Source organism: Amblyraja radiata, chromosome 24, assembly GCF_010909765.2.
Source record: "Amblyraja radiata isolate CabotCenter1 chromosome 24, sAmbRad1.1.pri, whole genome shotgun sequence".
Lineage (NCBI taxonomy): Eukaryota > Metazoa > Chordata > Chondrichthyes > Rajiformes > Rajidae > Amblyraja > Amblyraja radiata.
In genome coordinates this window covers 21405503-21421505 of record NC_045979.1, presented here as the reverse complement: position 1 = coordinate 21421505, position 16003 = coordinate 21405503, and the positions used below count along the sequence as shown (strand labels likewise).

Below are 16003 nucleotides of genomic sequence, written 5' to 3'. Positions count from 1 at the left end.
AGAATGAATTATTAAAAGCAGTAGCATTCTTGAATTTAATTAGTAAAACGATGGCTTTTTTTTAAAGATGAAATATGATGGCAAAATCTCAGGAGATCAGAGAGCTGCATCATTTTCAACTTTACGTTCATGTTTTGATTAGAGTCGTATTTGTGATATTCAGGCGTAGGCATTACAAATTGGCATTGAGACAAGTGAAGTATGATGATGGAGGAAAGATCTTTATTGCATTTTCTGTTTGGACTGCTTAAGCAATACTGTTGGGGTCCTTGCAAGTACCAAAGTTCGTGTTGGTTATGGATCCGATGATCGATTTATCACCGTCACATTTTAGGCCACTTTCGCAGGGACATTTGTAATAAACATTGTACAAGAGCTGAAAAGACAGACACAATCTCAATATTAATTAATTAATCAATCAATCAATCGGCCATAGACGCCAGTTAACTATTTTTCTTCAGCCCACCAGAGATTAATGCATGTCGAGATGGATTAGCTGCGATCACTTTAGGCTTTAGATTTTAGACAGTGCAGAAACTTCGACCCTACTGTTCGTGCCGACCAGTACATGAACACTATCCTACACACGAGGAACTTACCCAAGTCAATTAACTTACAAACCTGTACATATTTGGAGTGTGGGAGGAAACTAGAGCACCTGGAGAAAACCCTCGTGGTCACAGAAAGAATGTACAAACTCTGTGCAGACAGCACCCAGAGACAGGATCGAACCCGGTATCTGGCGCTGAAATGCAGCAATTCTACCGCTGCGTCACTGTGTCCCCATTAGCTGGAAAAGATTTAATAGGAGCCTGAGAGCAACGTTTTCACAGAGTGGACCTGTCGAATGCTGCCAAAGGAGGAATTTGAGGCAGGTACACTAACAGTATTTAAAAGATAGTTGGACAGGTTAGGCAGGCTAGGACTTTATTCCTTGGAGTGCAGGAGGCTGAGGGGTGATCTAATATAGGTGCATCAAATCACGAGGGGAATAGATAGGGTGTTTTTCCCCCCCCCAGGTTAGAGGAATCATGAACTGGAGGGCCAAGGTTCAGAGTGAGAGGGGAAAGAACCTCAGAGGCAACTTTTTCCACACTTAGGGTGGTGGGTATATGGAACGAGGTGCCAGAGGAGATAGATGAGGCAGGTGCAGTAACAGCATTTAATAGACATTTGGACAAGTACATAGATAGGAAAGGTTTAGAGGGGTATGGGACTAGCGTAGACGGGGCATCTTGGTCAGCAAGGACTGTTTGGGCTGCAGGGCTTGTTTCCTTGCTGGAGTTTCTATACCATCTAATTTCTACACTCAATTATGCTCTTTGGCTATGTCCAGAGGGTGGAGAATCTGTGGAATTCATTGCCACAGATGATGGTGGAGGCCAAGTCATTGGGTATTTTTAAAGTGGATGCTCTTGATATGTAAGAGCATCAAAGATTAAGGTGAGAAGGCAGGAGTATGGGGTTGAGAGTAAAATTGATCAGCCATGACTGAATGGCAGAGTTGACTCGATGGGCCGAATGGTGTAATTCTGCTCCTTTGTCTTCTGGTCTTGTAGAGATGATCTGGCAACTGGACGAGAGGAAACTCTCACTTCTGAGCAGCATCAACTGAAGTTTGCAACGCATCAATGCCTTCTCATTAGAGATGGCCAGCAATGACTCAGCAGTGATCGTACAGAACAGCAGAGAAAGGCCATGTTTGCTGTTCTGGGAGAGGTATAAAAGATTGGGCAATATCATTTGGGAAAAAAAACCAAGAGAGCTCACAGGCTTCTGCAATGACATTTATTTTTCCAAAGAAAAACAAATTACTTGGTCATTATCAGCTTGCTGTTTGCAGGACCTTATTTTATGCAAATTAGCAGTTGCATTCCCAACACCAGATTACTTCAGAAACACTTAAATGAGTGTGAAGCAGTTTGGGACATTTCACTCTCAGGAAATGAATGCAATACCTTTCTCCTTATTATAATTAGAATAAATTGATGTTGCAAAATTAATGTAAAAGCGTATTTTACACAACAATATATCGATATCAGTATATGTCATAAAATCTATTATTATTGAAATATCTCTTGTAACCCAAAGGTGTCTTAATTTATCGTGATTGGCAAAATTCAGTCGTAATAATAAATACCAGGTTTCAATTATGGAACGAAATGCAAGATATTTTTTCCTGTACATATTTTCTTGAATATTGCTGTTATTTCTTTGCAATTTTAATGAGTGAAAGTAATGTTGACCACCTACATGATTTGAGCAGGCGCTTCTTTCAGCACCTTTACTGGCACACCTTGCAAGACTCAGTCCAGTCTCTCTTTGACAGCAACTGCTCTTGCACTGAAAGCTTCCAATGCAAAGCTCTCCATTTCCCTTAATGAAAACAAGACATATTTTATTATTATAGAGACATGCAGCATGGAAACCAGTCCTTCAGCCTACCGTTGATGGCAACACTCAATCGCCCATTTATACTCATTTAATCCAACTGTATTCTCTCCATATTATTATCAATTCCCCTCCTATTCTACCATTCCACTTCATGATATTGACTATTTTGGATATCATCATTCAAATTCAATTTGATACAGCATGGAAACAGGCCACTTGGCCCACTGAGTCTGCACCCACCATAGAAACATAGAAAATAGGTGCAGGAGTAGGCCATTCGGCCCTTCTAGCCTGCACCGCCATTCAATATGATCATGGCTGATCATCCAACTCAGTATCCCATCCCTGCCTTCTCTCCATACCCCCTGATCCCTTTAGCCACAAGGGCCACATCTAACTCCCTCTTAAATATAGCCAATGAACTGGCCTCAACTACCTTCTGTGGCAGAGAATTCACAGATTCACCACTCTCTGTGTAAAAAATAAATTTCTCATCTCGGTCCTAAAAGACTTCCCTCTTATCCTTAAAGTGTAGGAGAGTGATCCCTAATCCATAATCCCTAATCCCTAAATATCACCATTCATCACCTGTTCACACTAGTCCTATATGATCCCCTTTTTTCGTCCACTCTTGGCCGCTGGATCATATAAAACATGTGTAAACCAGGTCGCCGTTATAATCAATACACCTATAGAAGGTTTTATAAATAATTTTAATTAAACAACCATCAATTTTCAATTGGGATCTTTTACTGAATGAACATCCAATCATTTTCTTACAACCAAACCCTTGTGGCAAATTCAATTTTAGTTGCCCTGGTTTATTTAATGTAGAAAACATGTTTCTATGAAAAAAGTCTTATCACCCTACTGTAACTTAAATCCTATAGATATTGGAATCCCTGAAGAAGATTTTGCTGAAGTTATTAAGGACAAACTCATAGGAAATCTCTAACTTGTTTAGTTTAGTTGAGTTTAGAGATACAGCGCGGAAACAGGCCCTTTGGCCCACCGAGTCCACACTGACCCATATCACCCATACACTAGTTCTATTCTACATACTAGAGACAATTAACAGGAGCCAATTAACCTACAGGCCAGTATGTCTTTGGGATGTGGTTGGAAGCAGGAACGCCCGGATAAAACCCACGTGGTCACAGGAAGAACGTACAAACTCTGCACAGACAGCACCCATAGTCAGGATCGAACCCGGGTCTCTGGCGCTGTAAGGCAGCAAGTCTACTGCTGTGCCATTGTGTCGCTCATTGCTACCTGTGTAATCTCTTTCATATGACCATCCTCATTGCTAATGTCCATTGCATTGCCCAACATAAGTAGTTCTCTGTGGACTTTCCACAGATCTTACCAGGTTCAGGAACAAGCCTCTCTCTGGAACTGCTGTTCCCAGCGCAATGTAGCTTGCAAGAAAAAACAACGTTAACTTCATTTTACAGACTGCTGAACAGTTGCATCTCAATGCTTCTTTTTATAGCTATTCAATAGGCTGCATGCAAATTAATGATTGAACTTGGCCACTTTAATCACTTTGCAGTTATTGGACACGACTAGTCCACCACAGATAGGAAGCGTGTCTGAGCCAGTTTTGTGAGAAGAGATATGGTTGGGAACTGTGCACATTTTGTTCTTAATTTTATTGTTTTATGTATGTTCAGATATTTCAATACTAATGCTTTATTTACATATGATAAGGAGGCTTATTATACACCCTATCGTGAGAATGCCCTTCTGTGTTTAACTATTAAGTGGAGTCTGCCACAGCGTTGCACTGCCGATAAGCAGTTTCAACAACCACTTGCAAAACTATCAGTTCGCTCTCCTACACCAAAGTAAACACTTTTTGTTACCTCTTTATCAACCTCTATCGGGTGACTGCCGTGTGTTTCTGTGGGAATTTGCCTTCAATAGCAGCTGGAAAAACACCAGGTGATACGCCAGACATTTTACAAACACTTTTACTGTGTCAACAATGAATAAATCCTAACCTCGTTCCTTGAACATTGACGCCAACACATATACGAAAGGACTGCTCCTCCACTGTTAGAGTGATGCCAAATGCAAAATGGAGGAAGAGCACCTCATATTTCACTTGGGCAGCTTGCAACCTAATGGTATGAATATAGATTTCTCTAACTTCAAGGAATCCTTGCATTTCCTCTCACTTTGTCCTTCCCCCACCCTCATCATCCTACTAGTTTCACTGTCGTCCTGCTAAGTTTCACTGTTTGCATTCACTCATTATCCCCTTCTCCACAGCCTTCAATGGACCATTGTGGGCTCCACTTTCCCTTGAGCATCGTTGCTGGCTTTGATTTATCCTTTTGCATATCTCTCATTCATTTGTTCTTTGTAACTATTCATATCTCTAGTTTCCCTCTCCCCTGACTCAGTCTGAAGAAGGGTCTCGACCCAAAATGCTACCTATTCCTTTTCTCCAGAGATGCAGCCTGACCCGCTGAGTTACTCCAGCATTTTGCGTCTACCCTGAAAGAAGAGTTGTGAACATGGTATATGAAATACTCCTTCTCTGAATCGGAAGAAGGGTCCTGACCTGAAACGTTGTTTGCCCATCCTCTCCATAGATGCTGCCCGACCCACTTGAGTTTCTCCAGCATTTTCACATTCACAAGTTCACAAGTTATAGGAGTAGAATTAGGCCATTTGGCCCATTGAGTCCACTCCACCATTCAATCATGGCTGATCTCTGACCTCCTAATCCCATTTTCCTGCCTTCTCCATATAACCCTTGATACCCATTCTAATGACGAATTTGACTATCTATGCTTTAAAAATATCCACAGCACTCCATGACACATTAACTACCCTCTGACTAAAGAAGTTCCTGCTCACCTCCTTTCTAAAAGAATGCCCTGTAATTATGAGACTGTGACCTCTGATCCTGAACTCTCCCACCAGTGGAAACATCCTTTCCACATCCACTCTATCTATGCCTTTCATTATTCTGTAAGTTTCAATGAGGTCCCCTTTCAACCTTGTATACTCTAGCGAGTACAGGCCCAATGCTGTCAAACGCTCATCATATGCTGACCCACTCATTCCTGGAATCATTCTTGTAAACCTCCTCTGGACCCTCTCCAGAACCAGCACATCCTTCCTCAGACATGGGGCCCAGATTTGCTCACAGTCCTCCAAATGCGGCCTGAACAATGCCTTTTAGAGCCTCAGCATTACATCTCTGTTTTCGGCCTTTGCACCACACCAGACCTGGCAATCTATGGCATAATACCTGGGACAGTGACGTTGAGGGACATTCTGTTCACCTGTGGCCAGTCCCAGTCCCGCACCCACTCCCTGATGCACTCGGTCTGAGATCAAACTAAGTCACACTTTTCAAAGAAGGTAATAAATGGGAAAGCAATGTTATGTTTGGCCCAGCGGTCATGCAGCATAGCACAAGCATTGGGTTAGGGTGAGGTAGGTTCTGGTTCTGGGACTGGAAATACAAACCGACACAATTACAGACTATTTACCGCTCCACCTTTCCTTCAGGAAGCCTGCACACTATAGGTGTACAGCTGCCATGGAGGCAGATATGATCATGGTGTTTAAGAGGCTTTTGGATAGGCACATGGATATGCAGGGAATGGAGGTATATGGATCACATACAGGCAGAGATTAGCATAACTTGGCATCATGTTTGTCACAGACATTGTGGGTTGAAGGGCCTGTTTTTGTGCTGTGCTGTTCTGTGTCTTTTGGGGACCGTAAGTTTAGGAGCTGAGAATCATTTCTGAGATCTGGACGGAAAGGTGTCTGACGTCGATGTCCCTATTAGGATCCACCTGCCAACACCTTTACTGCAGTGCCAAACCACACTAACAAGGATGCATCAGGGAACTGAACCATCCTCTCACCAACTAGAGAGCGGTCCTGATCTACCATCTAGCTCATTTAAACCCTTGGGACTATCTTTAATCGGACTTTACAGGAGTTTATGTTGCACTAAACGTTAATTCCTTTATCCTGAATGTATCCTATAGGCTTCATTGTAATCATGTATAGTCTCTCCGCTGACTGGATAGCATGCAACAACACAAGCTTTTCACTGTACCTTGGTACATGTGACAATAAACTAAACTAATTTAAACTACACCTATTGTAGTTGAAGATAGACACAAAGTGCTGGAGTAACTCAGCGGGTCAGGCAGCATCTCTGGAAAAAACGGATGGGTGACTTTTCAGGTTGAGATATTCTATTGTAGATGAGTTTGACGATTGTATTCATGTATAGTATATGTGTAGGAAGGAAGTGCAGATGCTGGTTTAAACTGATGATAGACACAAAAAGCTGGAGTAACTCAACGGGTCCTGGAGAAAAGGAATAGGTGACGTTTCGGGGTGAACCGGGTCTCAACCCTAAACATCACCTATTCCTTTTCTCCAGAGATGCTGCCTGACTCGTTGAGTTACTCCAGCTTTTTGGGTCTATCTTCACTGATAGTATCATTTGATCTGATTGGATAGCAAGCAAATCAAAAGCTTTTTATTGTATCTCGGCACATGTGACAATAATAAACCTAAACTTAAACATATTTGCTTTTGAACAATTTTGCAAATTGTTTGAGTTTTTAACTCACCAAATAAAGTGTGTTCCAATTTGTGGCCTTGGGTGGTTGATGTAGAATGGGTTAGTGGGGTCTGCAAACAGCAACATACTCCATTGTCTATTCTCCAAACACATCGATGCACGAAGATAAGTTTTGCTGCAATCAATCCAGGAACAGCGTTCCAGAACTTCCAAAAGTCCTTTTGATGTGGCAAATCCTTTGAACATTGAAGCCAGTAGAAACCATCGCCTGGATTTGAAAGCAGATAAAAGCGCACATGGGGAAAAATGATTGAATTGTGACAAGATATTTGGTGACTTTATTCAACAATTCCTTCAATTCAACACAGTTACAACCACCGTATGTGACACATCTATAAAAAAATTATCATATCACACCTGTGGAATTGCAATTCTTTCAGACAGTAGAGCCTGTACCAGTTTTCTAATTTTAGCTTTTCCAGTACAGTTTTTACAAATTGAGATAAATTCTAAGCTTATTACTTAACTTTTTGAAATCATTTGCAATGCAAAATGAAGTGTTTGAGCTGACCAGGTGATAGCTGAGAATCATTATAAAACATGGGAAAATTGAGCAAGGAACATTGTCGAAAAGCTCTTCGATGTCTATAGGAAAGGTTTAGACAGGAGAGGTTTAGAGGGATAGGGTCCAGGTACAGGTGAAAGGAACTAGTTTGCATCGGGTATCTTGGTTGGCATGGACAAGTTGAGGCTGTTGCCCTGTTGTTTGTCTCCATAACATATCTCCTGCCAATTGCTGGATCTTTGAAAATATTTTCCTAGTCTCTCACTTTTACCAGTGGGTGGTATCGTAGATAGCAAAGATGGTTATCACAAATTACAGCAGGATCCTCATCAGCTGGACTACTGGGCTGAGGAATGGTTAATACAGATAAATGTGAGGTGTTGCATTTTGGGGAATCAAACCAGGGTGGCCCACAGAGTGAATGACAGGGCCCTGGGGAGTGTTGTAGAGAGGTGGGATCTAGGAGTACAGGTACAGAGTTCTGTGCAAGTGACACCATAGATAGATACAGCAGTCCCAACATCTTTTGGTATGATGGCCTTCATCAGTCACAGTTTTGAGTATAGAAGTTGGGATGTTATGTTACAGTTATACCAGATATTGGTGAGGCTAAATTTTGAGTATTCTGTTGGGTTTTAGTCACTCTGCTATAGGAGAGAGGTTATTAACCATTAAAAATGCAGAAATAATTTTCAAGGATATTGCCAGGACTTGAGAGCCTGAGCTGTAGGGAGGTGTGGGGCAGGTCAGGACTTTATTTTATGGATTACAGGAGGCTGAGCAGTGATCTTGTTGAGATGTATAAAATCATGAACAGATGGGCTGAATACACAGAGTCCTTCACCCAGTGGAGGGGAATCAAAAACCAGAGTACATTGAATTTAGTGTGAGGGCAAAGATTTAATAGGAACCTGAGGGGCTGCAGGGAGCGGTTGGATAGACTTGGATTGTTTTCTCTGGCATGTCGGAAGTTGCAGGGAGACCTGATACAAGCATATAAAATTATGAGAGGCATAGATAGGGTAAACAGTCAGAACCTGTTTCACAGGATGGAAAACTCAAATACTGGAGGGCATGACTTTAGGGTAAGAGGAGCAAAGTTTAAAGGAGATATATGGGGCCATTTTATTTCCACAGAGAGTGGTGAGTGCCTGGAACTCGATGTTGGGGGTGATGGTGGAGGCAGATGCAATAGTGGCATTTAAGGGGCATTTAGAAAGGCCAATGAATATATAGGGAATGGAAGGGTATGGATTATGTGCAGGTAGATAAGAGTTGGTCATGGCATCATGTTTGGCACGGACATTGTGGGCCGAACGGCCTATTTTTGTGCTGCACTGTTTTAAGCACAGTGGGGTACATTGGAAGCAGTTGTTTATTAACAGTGTGCATCCCTTCATTCCAGAGTTTTGTCTAAGTCACTACCATAAAATAGAGGTTCTAAATTCTAACACTCACACGTGCCAGGTTGGTCTACTTTCCATAAACTGCACATTAAGCATGGATGTTCCATGAAGATAAAAAGCTGTTCTAAAGTGACGTTAAGGGTGGCGCAGTGGTAGAGCTGTTGTTTTACAGCGCCAGAAACCTGGGTTCAATCCTGACTACGGGTGCTGTCTGTACGGAGTTTGTACGTTCTCATGTGTGGGGTTCCTTCAGTTGTTCAGATTTCCTCACAAATTCCAAAGAAGTGTGGATTTGCAGGTTAATTGGCGCCTGTATATGGTCTACACCTAGGATAACAACTAGTGTATGGGAGATCGATGGTCAGTGTATACTCGGTGGGCCAATGGGCCTGTATCCACTCTGTATCTCTAAACTAGACTAAACTATACATGGTTCAATAGTGCTTTATCTATCAAAGTGCACCAACACAGTGAAATTTGTTTTGCGTATTTACACATCTGGATGCCTCCATGTCTTAGTGATATTTCCTTCACTGACATTAAAGCTTTTCAATGTACCTTGGTATACGTGACATTCATAAACCTAAACCTTGTGGTTCATTTTGTTAATTGAAAGCCACATATAGAGCGACAGTTTGCGTGGTGTGGCCCGTGGAAGTGTGGCTGTGTAAAGGCACGCTGAAACTGTCGCACTGCAGGTACCTGCAGTTCTCAGCAAGTAACACATCGGGAGCAATCTTCACACTCAGCTCTTAAAGAGACACACCACGATATAATTAACATCCCACAACTGTAGTGCACCATCATGGAGCCATAGGGTTGTACAGCACCCTTTGGCCCACAATGTCTATGCTGATCAAGTTGGTGCATTGGGTGTGGCCCAAATCCCTCTAAACCCTTCCTATCCATGTATCTGTCCAAACGTCATTACTTTAGACTTTACTTTAGACTTTAGAGATACAGCATGGAAACAGGCCCTTCGGCCAACCATGCTGACCAGCGATCACCCCGTACACTAACACCATCCTACACACTAGAGGACAGTTTACAATGTTACCAAAACCAATTAACCTGCAAGCTTGTAAGTCTTGGAGTGTGGGAGGAAATTGGAGGACCCGGAGGAATCCCATTCAGTCACAGGAAGAACGTACAAACTCCGCACAGACATCACCCGTACTCAGAATCGAACCCGGTTTCTGGGGCTGTAACTGTATCGCCACTGTCCCACCGTGGCCCACTTGGGATATTGGGGTGTTATAAATAACAACAGTGTATGGTTTAAATGTTAAATGTATGCAGTATATAGTGCTAATGATAAATATACACAAAGTATGGTTCCAATGGCTTTTCCAATCTCCCAAACCTATTGCAAAATTGATTGAAAATACATTAACCATAGCACAATAGCATTTAACACATTGGCTTAGTAATACCCCTGTCCCACTTAGGAAACCTGAACGGAAACCTCTGGAGACTTTGCGCCTCACCCAAGGTTTCCGTGCGGTTCCCGGAGGTTTTTGTCAATCTCCCTACCTGCTTCCACTACCTGCAACCTCCGGCAACCACCTGCAACCTCCGGGAACCGCACGGAAACCTTGGGTGGGGCGCAGAGTCTCCAGAGGTTTCCGTTCAGGTTTCCGAAGTGGGACAGGGGCATAATGTGTTTATATGATCTTGCTAAAATCTACTGTGGTATACCAAGTCCTTCAAAGTAATTTTCTTAAAATCACTTGGAATTTGTTGAGCGTTTACTGGCTTATGTATCTCGATCCATTACTTGTAGACAGACTATCCTTCCTCTTTGAGAGAGTAGCAGAAGACTTCACTCATTATCATAGCCTCACTCAAACAAGTTATGGAACTGGAACATTGTAGCATTGAGAGGGAACAGTCATTGCTGGCAAGAAGTGGTTACTATTTGTCCACACAGGAATACACAGTATATTATATTCATAAAGATACCACAAAAGCTGGAACCCTGAGCAAACAAATACACTGCTGGAATAACTCAGTGGGTTCGTCAGCACCTGTGGAGGGGGTGGATAGATGACATTTTGGGTCAGGACCCATGACCACGAGACAACGGAGCAGAATTAGACCATTCGGTCCATTGAGTCCCCTCAATCCAATTCAATCATGGTTGATCTATTTTTCCTTCTCAATTCCATTCTCCTGCTTTCTCCCCATAACATTTGACCCCTTACTAATCAAGAACTTATAAATCTCCGCTTTAAAAATACCCAATGACTTGGCCTCCACAGCGAATGTGGTAATGAATTCCATAGATTCACTGCCCTGTGGCTAAAACAAAATCCTACTCATCTCCATTCTAAAGGTATGTCCTTTTATTCTGAGGCTCTGCTCTCTGGTCCTAGAGTATCCCACTAGTGGACACATCCTCTCCACATTCACGATATCCAGGCCCTTCATTATGTGGTTTGTTTCAAAGAAATCTCTCCTCATCCTTCTCAACTACAGTGAGTACAGGCCCAGAGCCATCAATGGCCCTTCAGCCATTTTATTGATTAGAAACAAGGAACTGCAGATGCTGTTTCCAAAGGTTCTCCAATAAAAAGCAACTTTGGTCTTCCATGTCTAAGAAATAATCATGTTGTATGCAGCCAAGTGCACTTGAAAGGTATATTTTTAACTGAGGGTGCTAAAAAAGTTATTTGCATCTGTTAAAGTACAAGTACACATTTTCAATCACGAAGAATCTGCAAAAAATAATTTCCCATAAATTAATGGAAAAATATTAAGATAAAATGCGGAGCCCGCGTGAGTTTAATTTAGTTTAGAGATTCAGAATGTAATTAGGCCCTTCGGCCCACCGAGTCCATGCCAACCATTGATCACTTGTTGACACTAGTTCTATGTCATCCCATGTTCTCATTCATTCCCTACACACTAGGGATGTGGGAAGAAACTGGAGCACCCGGAGGAAACTCACGGGGTCACAGTAAGTACATGCAAACTCCACACAGACAGTACCTGAGGTAAGGATCAAACCCTAATCTCTGGCGCTGCGAGGCAGTGGTTGTGTCACCATGCCATTTCCTTGTAGGCGGAAAATTGAGTTTGGGTCTGAGGACTGCAGGCAGTTTCCTTAGCTCATGTTGAACAAACTGACGGCGATCAGTAAATATGTGAGAAGACAAGGAAAGTGTGAGAGAATTAGAGTGAGAGAATGCGATAGAACCTGCACGAAGATATCAAAGTGGTAACATCCCAACTTTTTGATAAATAGGAATAGAAGTTCTAAAAAACAAAAAGATGCAGGTGTTGAAAATCTGAATTAAAAATATTGAGTGCTGGAAATACTCAGCTGGTCAGTCGGCACCTGTGCGAAGAGAAACGGAGTTAATATTTGGTTTCAAGAAATATCTGATTTTTCAGATCCAAGAAGCACTCCCTGCAACTATGAGCACAAAATCTGCCAAGCTGAAACAACGTAAACATATAAAACCAACCGAGCAACTCCTTGCCTGAAAAATCTCACCCGGAGTCACATAAAGGCATGGCACAGAAAGAGGTGCGTTGGCCCCATAGTCTGTTCCACACAGTGGCGCTGCTGGCAGGACCGCTGCCTCACAGCACTAGACACCCAGATTCAATCCTGATCTTGGGTACTGTCTATGTGGAGTTTGCATGTTCTCTCCGTAACCGCGTGGGTTTCCTCCGGGTGCACCGGTTTCCTCCCACATCCCTAAAATGTGTGAGTTTGTGGGTTAATTGGCCTCTGTAAATTGTCCCTAATGTGTAGGTAGCGGATGAGAAAGTGGGACAACATAGAACTAGGGTAAATCGGTGGACTCGATGGGCCGAAGGGCCTGTTTACAAGTGGTATCTCTTAAAAGTAAAAAACGCAGTGCTTGCTTTGTGATGGTGCAGCAATACAGCACCTCTAAAAAGTTCAAAACTAGATCTCTAAAATTTTAATATTACTTAACGATTACTAAAATTTCAAATATAGAATGTATGAATTAAATTAGGCAGTCAGGCCCTTAAATATCTTAAGCAGTTTATAGGACGATGATCCGCCATAGACACCAGCAGCAAGGAAGAATATTATCATAAAATACACTAATCACGGCCTCGACGGTTGGAGGCCCTGCAGCAGCCAAGGCCTCGGCTAATCCGGGCACCGCTCCACGAGGCCGAGCACATGGATCACACACGGCCCACAGCGGTGGAGATGCGGCGGAGGAGACCAACGCTATGCTTGGTCAGGCTAGCCCTGCAACACCGCCATGACAACCGACATTCATGGTCAGATCAAGGTCCCTGCACTTACAACAACTGGGACTTGAAAATGGCACCAAACTGGCGACGCTGTATACTATATTAGTGTACTATTGCTATACATTTGAACTGTATATGAGGTGCTTATCTAATATGTATCTAAGTGCTTATGCATTGTGATACTTGTAATGAACTGTATACAAAATGAATTTCACTGTACCTAGGTAGATGTGATAAATAAAGTACCATACCATACCACACCATACCATACCATACCATACCATACCATAATCAATCCAAAAATGTTCTGATTTTCAGCTTGCAAACAGTACGGGAGGGTTATTTATTGCAATGATCACTTAAGTAAAACTCCGAAAGTTTCATCAAAATATGAAATACAAAATCATTCTTTAAACCATTTTGGCAACACTCTGAGTTTCAGCGAGATGAATACTATCATCTTCCAAATGACACATTTTATTATTAAGTACCAAAAGGAACAAGCATTGGAACAATTGACTAAAGAAAAGAAAAGGAAAGAAAAGAATGCCCAATGGTTGCCCTGAATAAAAGTAAAGTAGTTGGAGGGAATTGTTCTTGATGGAAACACAAAACCAACGATTACCAACTGCACGTTACATTCAAAGTGTATGAACAGTACAACCCACACAATTTCAAATTAATTGACTGAGTCATTTTACAAAAAGATTCTTGCATCTTTCAGGGTTGCAAAAAGGCCAGCGTTTATATAGCACCTTTCACATCCTTTTCCCGATCTCTCATTGCATTTCACAGCCAATTAGGTAGTTTTATTAAGTGCAGTAGTGTGGGAAATGTTGCAAGGGATCTGCCCACAGTGGCCTCCCAATATCAGTCTTAATTGAGAGAAAAAGCTTTTATATTACTCATTAGATTTACACCCAAATTTCCTGATTGTACCTATTCTTAACTGGCATGTTCAAACACTGGATCAGCCCTACAGCCAAACAAACCATTTTGAAAAACACTCACCACGATTCCAATGTCTCCTGGTCTCCCACTATACTCAGACCTGCATGTGCAATAGACGACTTCATCTTTGCCGCTAACATTGTTGGCACTGTGCCCATTGGATTTTGTCTCTGGAACTGGCGCACTCTGTATTTTCCCCTTTGCTCTACCGATTGTACTTGAGCTTGTAGAAACAAGGAACTGCAGATGCTTGTTTATACCAAAGATAGACACAAAGTGCTGGAGTAACTCAGTGGGTCAAGCAGTGTCTCTGGATTTAGAGGATGGCTGACGTTTCAGGTCAGACTCTGAAGAAGGGTCCCGACCCAAAACGTCACCCATTCTTTGTGTCATCATCCCTGGTGAAAAATAATTGGTGATGTCAGACTGAAGACATACAGATGAGGAAGGGTTCCGACTCGAAACGTCACCTGTTACTTTTCACCAGAGATGCTGCCTGACCCGCCGAGACCAGCATTCTGTGTTTATCTTCGGTATAGAACAGTACAGCACAGGAACGAGATCTTCGGCTCACAATGTTTATGTTGAACACGATGCCAAGTTTAAACTGATCTCATGATCCATATCCCTGTGGCGTACAAGCCTAACTAGATCAGCCCCAGTTCCATGGCAGGTTTGAACTCTAGTTTTAGAACTCAGATTACATGTGAGAAAAGGGAAAATAAATAATGAAACCAATCTCTTCACTGAAGTGTCAATTGTCAAACCTGACACAACGGTCTCTGCGCTGTCCCTCTTTAACACGTTCTGCACTGTGTTTGCTTAGTCAGTGTTACACAGAATTACACCAACAGTTAAGTATTTATTTGCACCCGTCTATAAATAAAATGCATCCAAATGGGAAAAACATTTTTAATTTTATCACCCAAAAATCTGGCGATCCACACCTTGTTGATAAAGCTCATTTGACAAGTCTAGCACGTGTTTCCAGGGAGATTAAATTCTTGAAAGACCAAAATGGTACTTTGAATCTATAGTTACCATGGTATCCAATTGAAAAAGTAATGATATATGCTGGAATTAAAAATGTTAATTAGTTTCTATATTTATTTAATTAGAATTATTTTATTTAATAAGAATGTAGCAATGTTGATTGTGATATCAGATATGTTGCTGACATTATCAGATCAAATAGATAATTTAGATCTAAACACAGAGTGCTGGAGGAACTCAACAGGTCAGGCAGCATCAAGGGAAGGAATGGGCAGGCACCATTTTGGGTCAGGACCCTTCTTCCGACTGATGCTGCCTGACCCGCTGAGTTTGTTTTGCTGCAGATTCCAGCATCTGTAGTTTTTATGTCTTCAGATAATCTTGATCTGACTCTTCTATGCACCAATGAACCACAAGAACCATTTACCTGGTGGCACACCCATGGTTTGAGTTCTGAAAAAAAATACTTTGTACATATGGTATGTGATCTTACACAAAATCCTTTTCATGTCAGATGAATATGATGTATTTTACAAGACACAATCTCTCAATCATATAGGCAAGGTTAGTGGGAATTGAATGAGATTCGAATGGTTCATAGCCTGATTTAAAGTTGATCATGCCAGTTTTCTAAAATGTAATTTGAAGCGTATGTGAAATAAATAAAATCATTGACAATATTTTCAGGTGTTTGGGACATCACTGAACCCTATCAAATAATCACCAGAAAGAGTTTGAGAAGGAGATTGAGAACTTCGTAATTCGGTAGAAAGCTTCTTCTTAGGAATAAATTAATCGGCAATTAGTCCTGGAGCAGCCACATCGAAGCAATGTACAAGAAATAACTCAGCACCTCTACTTCCTTAGAAGGCGAACAGAGAAAGA

At 41.9% G+C, this 16003-nt stretch overlaps 1 protein-coding gene across 1 annotated transcript; it reads right to left on the bottom strand.

Annotated features, from left to right (window-relative positions):
• Positions 1-247: 247 nt before the first annotated feature.
• clps (colipase) lies at positions 248-3841 on the bottom strand. Its single transcript, XM_033042171.1, has 3 exons — positions 3761-3841; positions 2254-2376; positions 248-376 (listed from the first exon to the last, which is right to left on the bottom strand). Exons 1-3 carry the CDS (start codon positions 3839-3841, stop codon positions 248-250), a joined length of 333 nt encoding a protein of 110 aa, XP_032898062.1.
• Positions 3842-16003: the final 12162 nt, after the last annotated feature.